The sequence below is a fragment of the Strongylocentrotus purpuratus genome, unplaced genomic scaffold (genome assembly GCF_000002235.5).
Source record: "Strongylocentrotus purpuratus isolate Spur 01 unplaced genomic scaffold, Spur_5.0 spur5_scaffold_2, whole genome shotgun sequence".
In the NCBI taxonomy this organism is placed as follows: Eukaryota; Metazoa; Echinodermata; class Echinoidea; order Camarodonta; family Strongylocentrotidae; genus Strongylocentrotus; species Strongylocentrotus purpuratus.
The window spans coordinates 18,538,967-18,554,700 of NW_022145605.1; the positions used below are offsets into that span (position 1 = coordinate 18,538,967).

Sequence of the window (15,734 nt, forward strand, 5' to 3'; positions counted from 1 at the left end):
AACTACACCTGAAGTTTGCTCGGCATTGTGAGTTTGGTGTCTGTAAATTGGTGTTTGGCTGGAATGCTACGAAAGGAGTGAAGAATGTGCATTTATTGTAGCCGGGCAAGCCTGAATCCAATAAATGGGTTAATAATATGTCTGTAAGTTGCTTAGAAACATTTTCAAGTATCAAGCACTGTACAAACCCAGCATATTATCATTATTCCAGTGCATTACGTTTAGACTGCATTACAAAACGCCTGTAAAAAAAATGCTGCATTGTTTCATAATTCATGTCAACAAGCCTTTACGGTAAACTTGTTGCTATGTAGATGATCCATCATTGTTGCTGCTGGCTTCACTCTTTTTATTGAGGTTCCTCTCGAAAAGTAGGACCAGTTCACAGTGGCTGGTATGTGGGAACAGATCGACTGGGATCGCCTTGACTAATGTAAACGGAACTCCTTTCTGCTTCTTCGACATTGATCTGCACAAACTGGAATGCGGCGAAAAGAATGAAGATAATAGAATTAGACAGTATAAAATAAGTGCATAAAAGAGAAGTGAGCTAAAGAAGGTACCAAAAAGAAGAGATAAATCAATAAACAGTATATTAAGACATACCGGTAATGAATAACAACAAAAACAAAATATTCTTTGTATGTGTCTACATGTATATAGCTTTAATAGTACAAATATATACAAATGTTGAAAAGCTTTTAAAACACCTCATGTAATATGTGATCTGCTTCGTTTTGTGAATAATGCTACCTTTTTAAATATATTTATCAGAGAAATACATCCATAATCCATGAGAAAAATGGAAAATACAAAAGTCCTTCCAAGTTAAAAAGACATGACCTTTTCAGCAAATAAGCTGTAACCCCCCCCCCCCCCCCCCTAAAAAAAAAAAAAAAAAAAAACATAAAAATTGATAAGCTTTGATTTCTCTATTCTCACTACATTCCTCTTTGTTTACAAATGTTGGCCAAGAATTTTTTTAAGACTGATTTTTTGCATTAAATCCCTGATGTTGTAGATAACACATTAGTAGCAGAAATACAGTGAAACCTGCATATACAGACCGCCCAAGGGAGACAAGAAAAGCAGTCTTTACGGGCAGGTGGTCTTTATGTACAAGTTCTTTCAATACATGTGTCTATTTCAATCACTATTCCAAGGTGAAAAAGGGGGTCTTCACACAGGGGCAGACTTCTAATACAGGTGGTCACTAAAGCAGGTTTGACTGTACTGGTAAACTTACTTCAAGAAGTTGTTGGAGGCTTGCTTTGCATCACACGATACATAAATAAGACGATTTAACTTTGGACACCTTCTCATTGCCTGGACAACCCGTTGATCTATAAAGTAGAAATAACAACATCAGGATGAGATTGAGGATAACTACCTGGAATTTATATAATGGTTTTCATTCTTTGTAATGGGGGTATCAACTTGTCAAGCCACAAAGGTTTGAACTGATACACCCTGTTTCATTTTTCAAAATGTATTGAAATGTTAATACTTTGTTTCACATAATAAGTTGATATTTATATGTACATTGTAAATGTTTATAATTTGTTTTTCGTTTTTACTGAATTTGAAATAAAAATGGATTAATCAATCAGTCAATCAATGACACATGATTGCAAATAATGACTGGTTGTCATATTCAGATTTTCCATTTTGGTTTGATTATATTTTTTAGTACTATCACATTGTGATTATCTTCACATCGTAATGATCAGTTAATTACAAAGTTAGAGCAGTGGTCTCGTAACCGGAAGGTCCCGGATTTGAAACCAAGTTGATGCGCTAGTGCCCTTTGATAAGGCATTAATCCCTTTACCAAGTCCCTCAGAGAGGACTTAAAGCCATTGGTCCCATGGTTGCTAACTTACAAACTTACATATGCTTTTTTATAATTAAAAGATTCATAAACAAATCTCAACAAACAGCCTCTTATATTTGTCAACGTTAAGTATCTATGGATTTTGTGTTTAGTTTGTTGGAATGATTTTAGCAAAATTTCAGCTAGACCTCACAATATACACTAATACTAATGTGCTACGTCATGATCAAGCTTTTGCAGTTTCTTCCACAATGCAGTCGAATGACTAGAATTATTTCTGGGCCCAGTTGCATAAAACTTACCATTGATGGTAACTTTGCCATCAATGGCAACTACCATGGTAACAGGGCTCAATAGCCAATCAAAATTAAGGTTTCCATGGTAGTTACCGTTGAAGGCGAAGTTACCATAAAAGGTAAATTTTGTGCCATGGGCCCACTTTTTATTGTGGAAGATACTTTGCCCCATAAGTGAAAATTTTAAAGACACTCACGTAATCCTGCCCTTGGTGGGTCCACGATTCCCACCACATCTAGACAGCTATGGAGCCTGTTGGTGATACCTGGGAGTAGGTCCTCTGCCTTGCCACAGTGGAATGTTACATTATCTACACCTACAAAGTTATAAGAGAGACAAGTCACAAAGGGACTGTTATAGATTTGGACCTGTAGGTCTTACAATTGACTAAAGAAAGGTCTTCAAACTTACTAAGTTAGAAACTAAGATACAAACTAGAATTTATTTGCAACTTTTTGTATACATTTTCAAGACATATTGAGACATGTTTTCAAAGTTTAAAAAACAAATTATTTTTCATCTGTGATACCAGAAGTAATACAGGACTCTATGCTAACCCTACATATTTTAATAAAGACCCTAATGTTGCAATCTTCAACTTAATTAATCTAAACACCCAAAGAAGCCTTTGTCTCAATTGATTTTTAAATATTTTGTTGTGTGCTCTATACAAGAACAAAGACACAGAGGATCAAACACGTTTTAGATATTGTAGAGGACAGCATTATATCCGAATTCTTTTATATTGTAACACATACCATTTATTGCAGCATTCTCCTTAGCATCTTCAATGGCCTGTTCATTCATTTCTACCCCAATCACTTTCTCTACTCTCTGGGAAAGAGGGATGGAAAGAAAATATAGAAAATGATTCTTTTTTTTAATTCCAATTCGAAGTAACATTCATTTTTCTTCCATTTATTTTTTCTATATCAACAAAATACTCAAGTAATGAATATAAACATACATAATGACATAAGCAATACACTTTTAAAGCAAGTAAGACGGTGTACTTTCTAAAAATCTAAGCTTGTGTCGAATACGCCTTATTATAATACACTATAAATATATATATAACAACAAAAAGTAGAAGAAAGGAAAAGAAAAGAAATATACAAAGGGAGTTGAATGAGGAAAAAGTTGAAAACGTGACGTAATGCAACAAATTCCACGATAGCTAGCACATAACTGAGCTATACATACATACTTTGCAAATGAGAATTATTCAAAAATGTCAAAATTATGCTGTCTATAATATCCTTTTTTTTTTTCTTCTTTCGTTTAATATGAGGTTTGTCCTGTTTTATATGTTTTCATACATGATTTTTGGACTTCACTTATTTAATATAAAAAAAACCACAGCAGCCCATCTGAATGAAACATTACAAAGGCTACACCTCTAGAACAACAGTAGGATTATTAAAACCAAACAAAATCAGGTGAAGAATTAACAAGGAGGTAACAGAAAAAAATTAAAGAAAAACGTATATACAAAATTTCTTAATTTCAGATGTAATCGATTGTGTTTAGATGTGTCTATACAATACCTTAGCAAGAGAAATTCCAATTGTTCCTGTGCCACAGCAGATATCTAGAAGTGTTGTAATTTTAGTGACTTGAGCCCAGTCACCTATTGTTGTGTACAGTAGTTCAGCTGCTGGCGTGTTTACTGTGTCACAAAATGGATCAAATAATATGACTCTTTGTAACAAATTCATTTCATTTATTTATTTCACTCTCTTTTTAACAAACATCAACAGTATATACATGTTTGTTCATTATCAACTTAAGATAAAAGGAAGTGGGGATTCATGAAAGCCAAAATTGGCTTGATGAGAATGATCCCCAAATAAATACTTAGCATTAGCAAGTTACAAACTTATTTTATATAAAAAACATCATACATACATTCACAACAACAGAGGACAAAGGAAAGATAAAGATAAGATGAGGTAAAAACAGTTACAGGAAGATAAGATGAGGTAAAAACAGTTACAGGAAGATAAGACGAGAAAGAAGGTAATAAGAAGGAAGTTAGAACTACATATCAGTTAAAGATACATTTCATGGTTACATAATCTAAATTCCATCATCATATATTGAACCTCTTCTCATCGATCTTTGAAAGGTAAACCCACTGAGACTGAGAGATCCAGGATTGTCAGGGGGGGGGGGGGGGGGGGGGGGGGAGAATTCTCCAAAAGAACATAATTACAGGTAACCTCACTGGCCAGACATGATTTTTTTCTCTCTTTCCCTTTTTCTTCTCAAAGGCAACTGGGGTGGGGTGGTCAGTTTGCCACCCCCCCCCCCCATCCATCCATCTATGGCTTAGGCATTTCACATTGTGTTCATCTCACCTTGGAAGAAAGCTTCGGGCGAGATTCTGAACTTCAGTTGCAGTAGTTCCTCAGTGATATACCGTTCTCCATAGATATGATCAAACTTGATGGCATTCTTATCACCTTGCCTGTGCGATGCAATACACAAATAAAATCAAAATCATTAGAAAAGAACTTTCTCAACCACCTAAAATCATTATCTGTTTACAGTTGAAATGTATACAATTAGCCTTATAACAAAACTTTAACTTTCAATAGGACAATGATTATTAAAGGAGCATGTATGAAGAAAATATAGGATAACATAAAATGGAAATAAAATCAGATTCATCAGTAAAGAACTTTGTTAACCACCTAAAAAGATTATCTGTTTACAGTTAAAATGTATACAATTATCCTTATAATAAAATCTGTACCTTGCAATAGGATAATACTAAATAGTCAAGGAGTATGAGGAAGAATAAAGGATAACAAAAAAACGGAACCCGAGTTCGATGCAAGGAAGTGATGTCGGACTTGGGTACTTCAGGGACCAAGCCATACAAATGCATCGACTGGTCTACTCGCATGTCCCACTTATGTAAATTGAGAGTGTACATAACCTTGCAATATTTTTTTACAGAAGTAATATTTGAAGCTCATATTTGCATTTTAGTATAGTGACATGGAACTCCTAACAAACAGAGCAAAATGTTTACAGGTGATAGGTGCAATTTAATCATGTGACATCGGTGCTGAACTAAGTAATTCAATCACTCATAAATTATGGTATATTTTGTGTGCAGTAAGTAGTTTGGTTTTACTTACCACTGAACATGAACAAACAGAGACGTCACACCACAAGACTTTCCTTCCCCTTCTCCAAAGTAATCAGCAAGCTCCTGCTTTTCTTTCTCAACATCCTCCTTCAAGAATAAAAAGGTTTTTGAAATAACTACTGAAAATATGGCTCAACTACTGAATTACCTCAACAAATTATCTTTTTAAATGTAACAATCAAAGCAATGTGTCAGATAACGAACAGCTTCATAAACTACAGATACATGTAGAACAGTACAGAAACTGTATTGTTTTCAAAATTATCTTTTCATCAAACCTTATTGAATTAATAGCAAAACATTTTCCTTTTGAAATACATAAATGGTAATGGAACAGATTTCTTCTTTCTGACAGAAGAATAAACAAATCCTATTTTTTAGTGTTTATAAGTTGATTTATCAAAATTAGTCATCAGATCAAATTTACCAAAATAACAACCTCTCACTCAAGACAATACTAGGTCCGATGAATAGAAATCTTTTATTTTAAATTATAAATTCTGTAACTTTTTACCTTGGACAGAGACTGGCGATGGAAGGTCACCATGGCCATGATCCCTGACCCTTGGGTCGTTCTGACCGTCAGCATCTTCCAGTGACCTCCGTGGGTCATGGGGTCATACGCAGGAAGACTGGACTGTCTAATGTAGGTCTGGAAGGACTGGACGACAGCCTTGGAATTTTCCGGTACGTTGAGGCAGGCGGCTGGATTCACCACCGATATCTGACCGCCTGGAAGAAAGAAAAATATATGAGATAGGAAAAATAGCAATTAAAACATGAAAGATAAATGTTGAATAAACTATTTTTATTCGATACAGAAATAATGAAAGGTGGTCACTCAGGTAGCTAAGAGAAAATATAGTTGCACAAAGAGAAGAGTCTGGAATACATATGGACCAACAGTGAATAAAAAGTTGTAAGATGGCATACCAAAATGATGTTTTTGGGGTTATATGTCTAATCAAGGTACAGACAAACCTGCTTTAGCGACCACCTGTATAGAAAGATCACCTGTCTACAGAGACCACATTTTGTGCTTCCCTTGAAAATATTTTTTCATTGAAACACACACTAAAAGAACCTGTACTTAAAGGACACCTGTCTATAAAGACCACTTTTCTTGTCTACCTTGGGTGGTCTTTATACACAGGTTTTACTGTAGTAGAGATATTTACCAGTCCTGTGTCCTATGAATATGGTACCATCACAATACCATAAAACTATCATTTTCAACAAACATACCTTTAGCATTCCAGACAAGTCTTTATGTGACACTATATTTCGCTATTATACACATACATGTATTGAACATAAACTGGAGGTGCATAAACTAAGGACAATATTTGGTGATCCAAACATATCCTGGGTTTTAGGTGAGGTTTAGGGTAAAGGTAAGATATAGTGCTGGGGTCTGGGATTCATCTGGTGTACAAGTTTGGCCATGGACGCGTTTCTCACCGCAGCATGTGATCTTAAATCTAATATTCATCCTACTGTTCTCATGTCGAAAGAGATCTCTGATTTTTCAAAAGACTATTTCAATATTAATCTGAATCTGCATTTGGAAAGATCGTAACCAATGTACTACAAAACAACATTATTTGAGTTTCATTTTATGAAGAGGTGTTGTTCAAGAGTGAAATAAAACTTACCTCTGTATAAACCGAGACGGAATCCAACAGTCTTTTCTGCAGAGATATAATGTATGAAATTACAGAAAAATATAGGGTGAGCATGACAGCTTAGGCACTATTATTAATACCTGTATCTATCAAGTATGTAATGGTGTATCTCTTTCATGTCAGTAAAAACATTGACCAAATTTGGGGCTATATTATTAAATGTTATTTTCATGCATCTTATACATGTGCATCACTACTTTCTTTGAAAAGATGATTACTGGTATTGACGTACCTGGCTTGAATCTTGATACGATTTGACCGATGTACATTTCTCATTTTTATTCAACTATTTTTTGTATTATCTCTTAAGTCAAACTTCAATACTATGACAAATTTGTTTATAATATTATCTAATTTAAAAAATGGCATGTCTTACTTATGGATTTGCTTCCCCCCCCCCCCCCCAGAAAAAAAAAAAATTCATCATTAAGTTTCTGCTAATTGAATATGACATAGAGTATCAACATAATTACCTTCTCCTTCAGGATTCTTCCCTATTGAAAATTCACACTTGTTCCGATAACCTGTCACTACAGGCTGAAAAATACAACCATTCAAAAGGGAAGTTGGAAACAAGGAAAAATTATTTGAAGCGTTTTATATCATCTCTCTGTTTTAAGGAAGCAACCATAATGTTATGTCCACCTCACACTTCATATAACATTATACATGTTCTACATATAACTCCAGAGTCTGTTGCGGCCCCAGCAATCAAGTACGACTATGCTCTACAAAGAGGACTGTACTCAATGGAAGAAGAAGAAATGAAACATTAATGTGCATTCAAATATGTTGAGAAGTTTAAAACCAAATCGCAAATTAAAATTACTTACCGATGGTTTGACGTCTTCTAGAGGGCAACACAAGCCACCATGTTTCTCTCTATGAAAGGCAACAATAGAATAATGGGATCAAAATCAGGGAGTGGAAATGGTAAATATTTTGTGTGTGACTGAATCCAATGATCAGGGTATTTCATATTTCATAGGCACTAAATTTATTTATTGTTGTCATTCAGATATGACACGATAAGCTGTAACATTTTTCTTTTTCATCGTAGTATAATACAATACACATTTCTGTATCTTATAACACAGAGTTAAGCGAAATTGCATGGGATTTTTTTTTTAAGCGCATAGATGCCACTTCATATCTGAATGTGCCTTTAATATGAAAGACCATCTCACCTTTGTTCACTGATGTGACTACGAATTGCTGGGATATCATTGACAAACGAGATGGCAAGTTTCCTTAACAAATCTTCTTTGATTTGCTGCTTCTCCTTGAGCTGCTGCTGGTAGTCTTGTTTCCAGAGAGGAGTGACTGCATTGTTTAATCTGAAAGCATCATACATGTAGAATACATTATTTACTTATTTATAGATTTCAGCAAGACCATCGAAAAAAGCCAAAGTGTTAACAGCGGCCTAGAGCATCAAGACTACCAAAATTAAACTCTGTACTCCCCAAGAAAATAAGTATCTGTGTAACCCATAATGTAATTCATGTACGATATGCCTGGAAACTAATTGCGTAAAGTAAATAACATACCCGGTATGCAAATTATGCACAAAATAAAACTGTGAGATAACCCAACATCATGAACACCACTCCTTTCAAAACTGCAAGCCAAATTATTCTGTACCTTAACCATCCAATCCTATGCCTAAGATAAGTCCAGACAAAGTATATGCTAGAAATGCTATTTGATCGAAATTTAAACCGCTGACTACGGAATGTTAATGCACCCAATAGGTTTAATACAAGGGGCGCCCGGTTCCAGTAGGCAAAGGGGTAATTGCCTTCATTGGACAAAACATGATCACCACTCCCATTGCACATACCTCTCTTCTATGGGGAGATCCTCATCAGTGTTCTGATCATCTCGAGCCCTTTTCCCTCCACCTCCTTGACTCTCTTGTTTGCGTTTGAGAGCCACCATAGGATCCTCATTCGGTCTCGCAAGCTGAGAGCAAAAATGACAGCATGATTTTAGTTCAGTACCTCTTTATCTATCTAGTTATTTATAATTATCTGTTAGTTTTATTTAAACAGGGTAACTCTATTGGTATTAAAACCGATTTACTGAGATTTACTGAGTTTAAATCGTCTTTCAATAATCAACTTTATACTGGCTCATTCTGCCACCTTCTTGTGGTGACTCTGTTACGTGCCTGGCACAACTAAACTTTAAAATCAGTATTCTTGTAGCCATTTCAGATTCCAACCACATCAACAAAATATATGATATTTCTAGATTTGGTGGCTGAATTTACACAACCACAACAGGGCAAATCATTGACGGTCTAGAAACTACAAAATAATTGAATGGTTTAGCACATGAAAGATTGGGAACCCTCTCACCCTCTAGCATGCAAAAAATCCTGAAAAAATTCTCAAACCACAAAGATATTTATGGTTTTCTTTGAAGGTGCACTGGTCAACACCCTCTAACAGTAAATTCTTCCAACCATTTTTGAATTTTCCCAATTGTTTTTCTATGAAAATAAGACAAAAGACAGGCTTTTAAAAATCTATCAACACTTAAATGTCTGGGATGGTACATGTATATAGAGCCAATGCATAACATTGTGACAATTTTACATTCACCTAAAATGTAATTAAATTATAATAATATAGTTGGGAGAATTAAAGAATCAATTTTTCCCAATCTTTATCATTAATAATGGTCCGTTTTCACTCAAACTTTCAGATTATCTTTAATTGTACATCTAGCATTAAAGTCACTACAATGTACCTTAAGCTACATTTCTTCTCATCTGAACAATGTTACTAAGTCCCTTTAATAGGGAATCGATACACTTGAAGTTCAGCCTCAAACAACGCGAAATTACCTTTGTTGACAATTTTCTTCCTTTCCATGTGTGCTGGTTCAGAACCTCCATTGCTTTTTGTCTGTCCTCTTCACATCTATAAGATCAAGTGAATTTCAGTTAAATTGTATAAAAAAAAGATATCTCAAAAGTCCAAAGACTCACATTGTCATATTTATAGTAAAATACAAGAAAAAACATGAAACAAGCTTATAAATACATTTGTCCAGTGACAACATAATCGCAACATAATAACATTAGACATTCAAAAAAAGTTGAGTAGCAATTATTACATTAAATTAAATTGGAAACATTTTTACAAGAATTTTGGTACAGTGGATGCTGGTAGTAAATTGTATGTTGCAGTTCACATACTGTAGACATAAATGCGTTAAAATGAAACAAGTGACTATAGTCCATTTGCAACAATGGTCTAAAAAAGTAGTAAAAATAATCTGTTCTTGTATGGCACATGTCCCATTATGAAATAGTGTTTCTATGCTTTTCCAAATGTAATATATACACCCCAGCTTTAGCTTCGGCAACTGTAGCGCTTAATGCATTCAAGGAATAGATCCTACCATTACCCCCTCCCTACACCTGGGTCAAGTGTGGCAAATGTAGATTAATTTCTTGCCAAAGAAAGGTAGAGCTATGACAGAGGGAACCAAACCGTACACCTTGTGATCCACAGTCCAGTGTCTAATCCATCAGGCCCACAACACCTTTACTCATGGAAAGTGTTGGACAAAGGCATGACTATCGAGTTTTTTGGTTCCATAAATGAGGTCACTGTACAACCTGCAACCTATACTCACGAAAAAGTAATAAACGCATAGTCCTTTTGATTCAAGGATTTAATCTTCTTTGGCTTCAGGTTAAGGCCACTCAGCATCTTCCGTAGTTGCTGTTGTTTAATAAAACAAAACAAAATGAAGAAGATTAAAGTACAGTACATCCAATTCGATTATAAACAGAAATTCATGACACTCCTTGTCATTACTCGCCTCACCTACCATCCCAGTAAAGCTTCCTCAGTGAGCTGCCAAAGAGATTACCCAACCAAGATGCAAAATATGTGATTGCATATGACTTAACACATTGCCTACTGGATCAGGGTTGTTCCTCTATAAAGCTTATGGGAATAGGAGAATTCAGTAGTCAACGGGTTACAATTTGACAGCTCATTTAAGTTATGCTAGTTATTTATTTTTACATAAGCTACATGTATCCCTGTCTCTAAATGTTTTCTGAAATTTCTTGAACAGGATCACTAGTAAGTACTTTGGTAATCTAAATTCAGAGTGATGAACGTTATAAGCCTAGAGTTTCTTAAGTTGGGCTTCCCAAGTTCCCACACAATAGATAATGGCAATTTACATAGTGAATAGAAAAATGTAGGTATTGTAATGCATATAAGTGTGTTCATATTCCCACCTGAAAACTAAATTGTGCTGGAAGGTACATCAAAATTATTTGAATATCTTGGTTATGAACTCAGTAGAAGACAGATTCATCTCTATAAATGTTGTCATCAGAGTTCACATTCCTACATGTACCTAAAACCCACATTTTGTTGGTAGACCTCAGCATAATTTTGAATACCTCAGAACTCAGATGAACTCAACAGTGAATAGATTAACTCAGGCATTTTGAGATATGGATATGTTAATATTCATAGCTGAGACCCAGTGGATTCCTCAGCATGATTTTGAATATCTCAGATGTAAACTCAATTGCAAATGGGAATGAATGCAAGCCCCCTAAAGTAGATGTGTTCACACTCCTACCTGAAACCCAAATCTTGTTGGCAGATTCCTCAGCATGATTTTGAATATTTCTGATGTGAATTCAGCATCACGAGGCTCACGTCCCGGATGTTCATTGTTGCGATCCTCCCCCTCCTCCAGCTGATCATCACCGTCAACCTGCTTTGCACCTTTGTCATCAGTACCTTGCCTCTCCTCAATCTTGTCATCAGTATCTTTACTCTCTTCCATCTTCTCATCAGCATTGCCTTCTGGGTCGTCATGGGAACTTGAATCGGCAGTCATTCCCTCCTCTCCAGTCGAAGTTGATGGAAGGGCTGGGTCCTCTTCTTTGGAGTTTGGGATCTTGGCTGTTTCCTCCTTTCCTTCATTGCCATCCGATTCTTTGCTGCATTGGTCGCCTGCAGAATTTACATCTGGAACAGTTTTTTCTCTCTGCTCTCCAAGACTCTCAGATGATGTTGCATCATCCTTCGGTGGATCCACTTGTTCCATGGCAGCAAACAATCTAGATTATAAACATAAATAGCTATATTTGTGAAACAGGAAACCATTATATTCATTAGTGTGCACAGACACAGTGTGCATGCAAAGTCAGAGAAAAGGAGGGGGGTGAGGAAAAGGCACCATTTATGTTTGATGAAATAAAGTGTTAGTGCGTGATGTCAATGGCCTTTTCCTACATGTACTTCATAATCGTTTGTTTGTGTGTTTGCCAACTTGTCAAGATCAGTCGTTTGGGAATGGAAATCAACTGTGCTATCAAGCTCTTTCAAGCCTATAATCAGTAGGGGCGCTGGTCTGAGAACGAGGATCGTCCTCTTAAACGCAAACAAAATGCGTCCTCAAAAATAAGGACCGTCTGCATTTTCGAGGACGTTTTTTTTTAATTTGCACTCTGGGGGTTTCAGGTTACCGAACGGCATGCTGGCGATGCAAAAAATGGATTCCCTGTGGTAATATAACCCTAGTTCACCGTCTACTTTTATGGGTTGTCCGTCTTCCCAAGGATTTATTGCTCATAAATGTGAAAGTCTCTGTACAAAGTCAATGTAAAATACTTCAAGAAAATCATAGTGGATCGTGGAATCCTTTTTTTGCATCGCCAATGCGGCGATCAAAATTATGAAACGTCTGCGAAAATGCAGACGATCCTCATTTTTGATGACGCAGCGGTCTGCGTTTACAAAGACGATCCTCGTTTATGAAGACGATCCTTATTCTTGGACCAGCAGCGCCCCTAATGATAATTTATAAAAGCCTGGTGGTAGATGTTGCAAGGGGAGTCTAAATGCTTTAAATTTTTAAATTGTTAATTCAATTGTCACTCCACACCACTAAGTTAAGGATTAGCTTACCGGTACTTTTCTTGGGGCATAAAATATTATAGGATGTCACTGTGAATATTCATTACAATTTACAGTCATGAAGCCAGGCAACTTCAAGTTTTGGGGTTTTGTGCATAAATATTCATAAATGAATGATACACGCCAATAACAACTACAAAAACAACAACAACGGTTAATGTCTTTTGGTCCCTAGACGTAAATAATCATATCCGATTGACACACTTCTTTAAAAGCCACACACACACACAGACACACACCGACACAGGTTTTTTAACAGCACGAAAATACACATGTCGGACTAAATTTTCAATCCCCAGCATGCACGGTTTTGTGACGCGAACGAGAGAGACCAACGCTTACAAGTCATTATCTAAATGATTAGGTGTTTAGTTCATTACTGTATTTTATTTAGGGATGTTGTTTGCATGTCTACTCACCTAGAAGATGACTGGAATCATAGAAGTGAATCTTAAACTGGAATTGAACTTCAGGATCTTCGAACACAGGTTTTGACTTTACAACTGCTTAGTCTCTTCTTCAGTCGGTCAAATTAATTTAGTTTGAATTTTAAATGATATAGATCTAGGCCTAGTCGATCGAGGTCCATTGCACAAAAATGTCAATAAATATCGAGCTTGTTCCTGTTAGTTTTTTTTCTTCCTGAAGGGGTATCGACTACCCTAGGGCACAGCACATATAAAAGGGGGCAAACGTGTACCTAAGGCGGAGGCGGCCCTCCCGGGGGCAGGGGAAGGGGGGGGGATGGGCAAAGTGCCCCCCCCCTTTTTAAGCACCCAAAAAGTGCCCCTCTTTACATAGGAAAAGGGCCACTTTTTACATAAGAATAGTGCCCCTTTTACTTTGACAAGTGCCCCTATCAATTTGTAAAAGTGCCCCTTCCCCTTTTCAACTCTGATAAGTGCCCGTTTTATTTGGAAACGTGACCCTTTTACTTCGACAAGTTCCCATTTTCCTTTGCAATAAGTGTCCTTTTTCCATTCTCACAAGTGCCCTTTTTTTATGTCTATAGGGGTTTATACTAGTGTCTAAAGTTATATTTATGTATATTTCCCTTTGTAGGTGCCCTTTTTCTTAGTGCAACCCCCCCCCCCCCCCCCCATAGGGTGCTCCTTCCCCTTTTCAACTCTGATAAGTGCCCGTTTTATTTGGAAACGTGACCCTTTTACTTCGACAAGTTCCCATTTTCCTTTGCAATAAGTGTCCTTTTTCCATTCTCACAAGTGCCCTTTTTTTTTTTTTTATGTCTATAGGGGTTTATACTAGTGTCTAAAGTTATATTTATGTATATTTCCCTTTGTAGGTGCCCTTTTTCTTAGTGCAACCCCCCCCCCCCCCCATAGGGTGCTCCTTCCCCTTTTCAACTCTGATAAGTGCCCGTTTTATGTGGAAACGTGACCCTTTTACTTCGACAAGTTCCCATTTTCCTTTGCAATAAGTGTCCTTTTTCCATTCTCATACGTGCTCTTTTTGATGTCTATAGGGGTTTATACAAGTGTCTAAAGTTATATGTATGTATATTTCCCTTAGAAGGTGCCCTTTTTCTTAGTGCAACCCCCCCCCCCCCCCCCCCACTTTGGAAGTCGTTCGACCGCCCCTGACCTGAGAACAGGATCTGGCCTTATTCCCTCACAGAAAATATATTTTTCTTATAGCATTTTTATAGCGGGATATGGGAATTCCATTAGAAAAGGATAACGTTCATAAACGCCCTTTCACCCTCTCTCCCCGTTTTTGATTGTTGTTGCCAGCAAAACCGACTCACCAAACATGTTGTTTGTGTTATCTGTCGGTTTTAGGCACAGCAAACAAAAGCGTCGCTTTATTTTTTTAGACATTTTCAAACAGACACAATACAACTAAAATCTTCAGATTTTCTAAATTGACAGAATACATTATTTTAATTGTTTAAATATATACAGGGCCCGCGGGGAAGTGGGGCTCGGGGGGTTCGAGCCCCATCACCCCCCCCCCCCCCCCGCTCCACACACCAGGGGCGGATTCAGGGGGCCCGGGCCCCCTCCCCTGACAACAAAAATTCGGCCCCTTTTTTTTTCTTACCCCAAAAGGGGGTTGGTGGATGTTGAATAAAAAAATAGAGCTCCATACACCCCTCCCCCTTGAGCAAAAAATAAATTAAAAATTACACTCACTACCCCCCCCCCTTAACGCTGTCACCGGTGTGCCCTTAACTGCCCCCCCCCCCCGACAGCATTTTTAGTCCCCAAGAGAGGCACCTATTAAACATTGCGATGATAATACGTTCCGAATCAATTACCATGATTACTGAAAAAAGACTAAATAATGCGCTTTTATTTATTTATCAATTTTTTTTTTTCTTCAGAATAAAACAAAATAAAGGATTCATAAAAAAGATCCTTGATAATAAGAATTCATTATAATTGCAGCAGTTTCATAATTCATTGCTCTGGATTCTTGGACAGGGGACTATGCCAATATTGGCGTGATTAAATTATCCTTGCTGCAATGGAGAGAAGGATGCATATTTAATCTTTGAAACAACATGACCATTTGAAGGAGCTAGCATATCAGTGGATCAATCAATTATGGAGTGAAAAAGCAAACAACAAACAAAAATTGAACAAATGTTCAATCACCTATTTATGGATCGACCAGCCCATCAATCAATCAATCCATCAATCATTCATTCAATCAATCAATCAATTTACCAACTAAGCAACCAATCAACCAATTAATAAAAAATAAATAAAAATCGATCAACCATAACAGTCAATAAAAATTGATAGTACTAATGATATTTGCAGGTC

At 36.6% G+C, this 15,734-nt stretch overlaps 1 protein-coding gene across 1 annotated transcript; it reads right to left on the reverse strand.

Moving 5' to 3' along the window:
- Positions 1 to 306: 306 nt before the first annotated feature.
- LOC115926715 (tRNA (uracil-5-)-methyltransferase homolog A-like) lies at positions 307 to 13,471 on the reverse strand. Its single transcript, XM_030991886.1, has 17 exons — positions 13,365 to 13,471; positions 11,600 to 12,086; positions 10,628 to 10,716; positions 9,831 to 9,906; positions 8,820 to 8,941; positions 8,164 to 8,313; positions 7,810 to 7,858; positions 7,450 to 7,513; positions 6,947 to 6,982; positions 5,806 to 6,023; positions 5,281 to 5,378; positions 4,492 to 4,601; positions 3,679 to 3,800; positions 2,890 to 2,965; positions 2,328 to 2,447; positions 1,247 to 1,343; positions 307 to 478 (listed from the first exon to the last, which is right to left on the reverse strand). Exons 2-17 carry the CDS (start codon positions 12,071 to 12,073, stop codon positions 307 to 309), a joined length of 2,073 nt encoding a protein of 690 aa, XP_030847746.1. The 5' UTR covers positions 12,074 to 12,086; positions 13,365 to 13,471.
- Between the last annotated feature and the right edge of the window lie 2,263 nt (positions 13,472 to 15,734).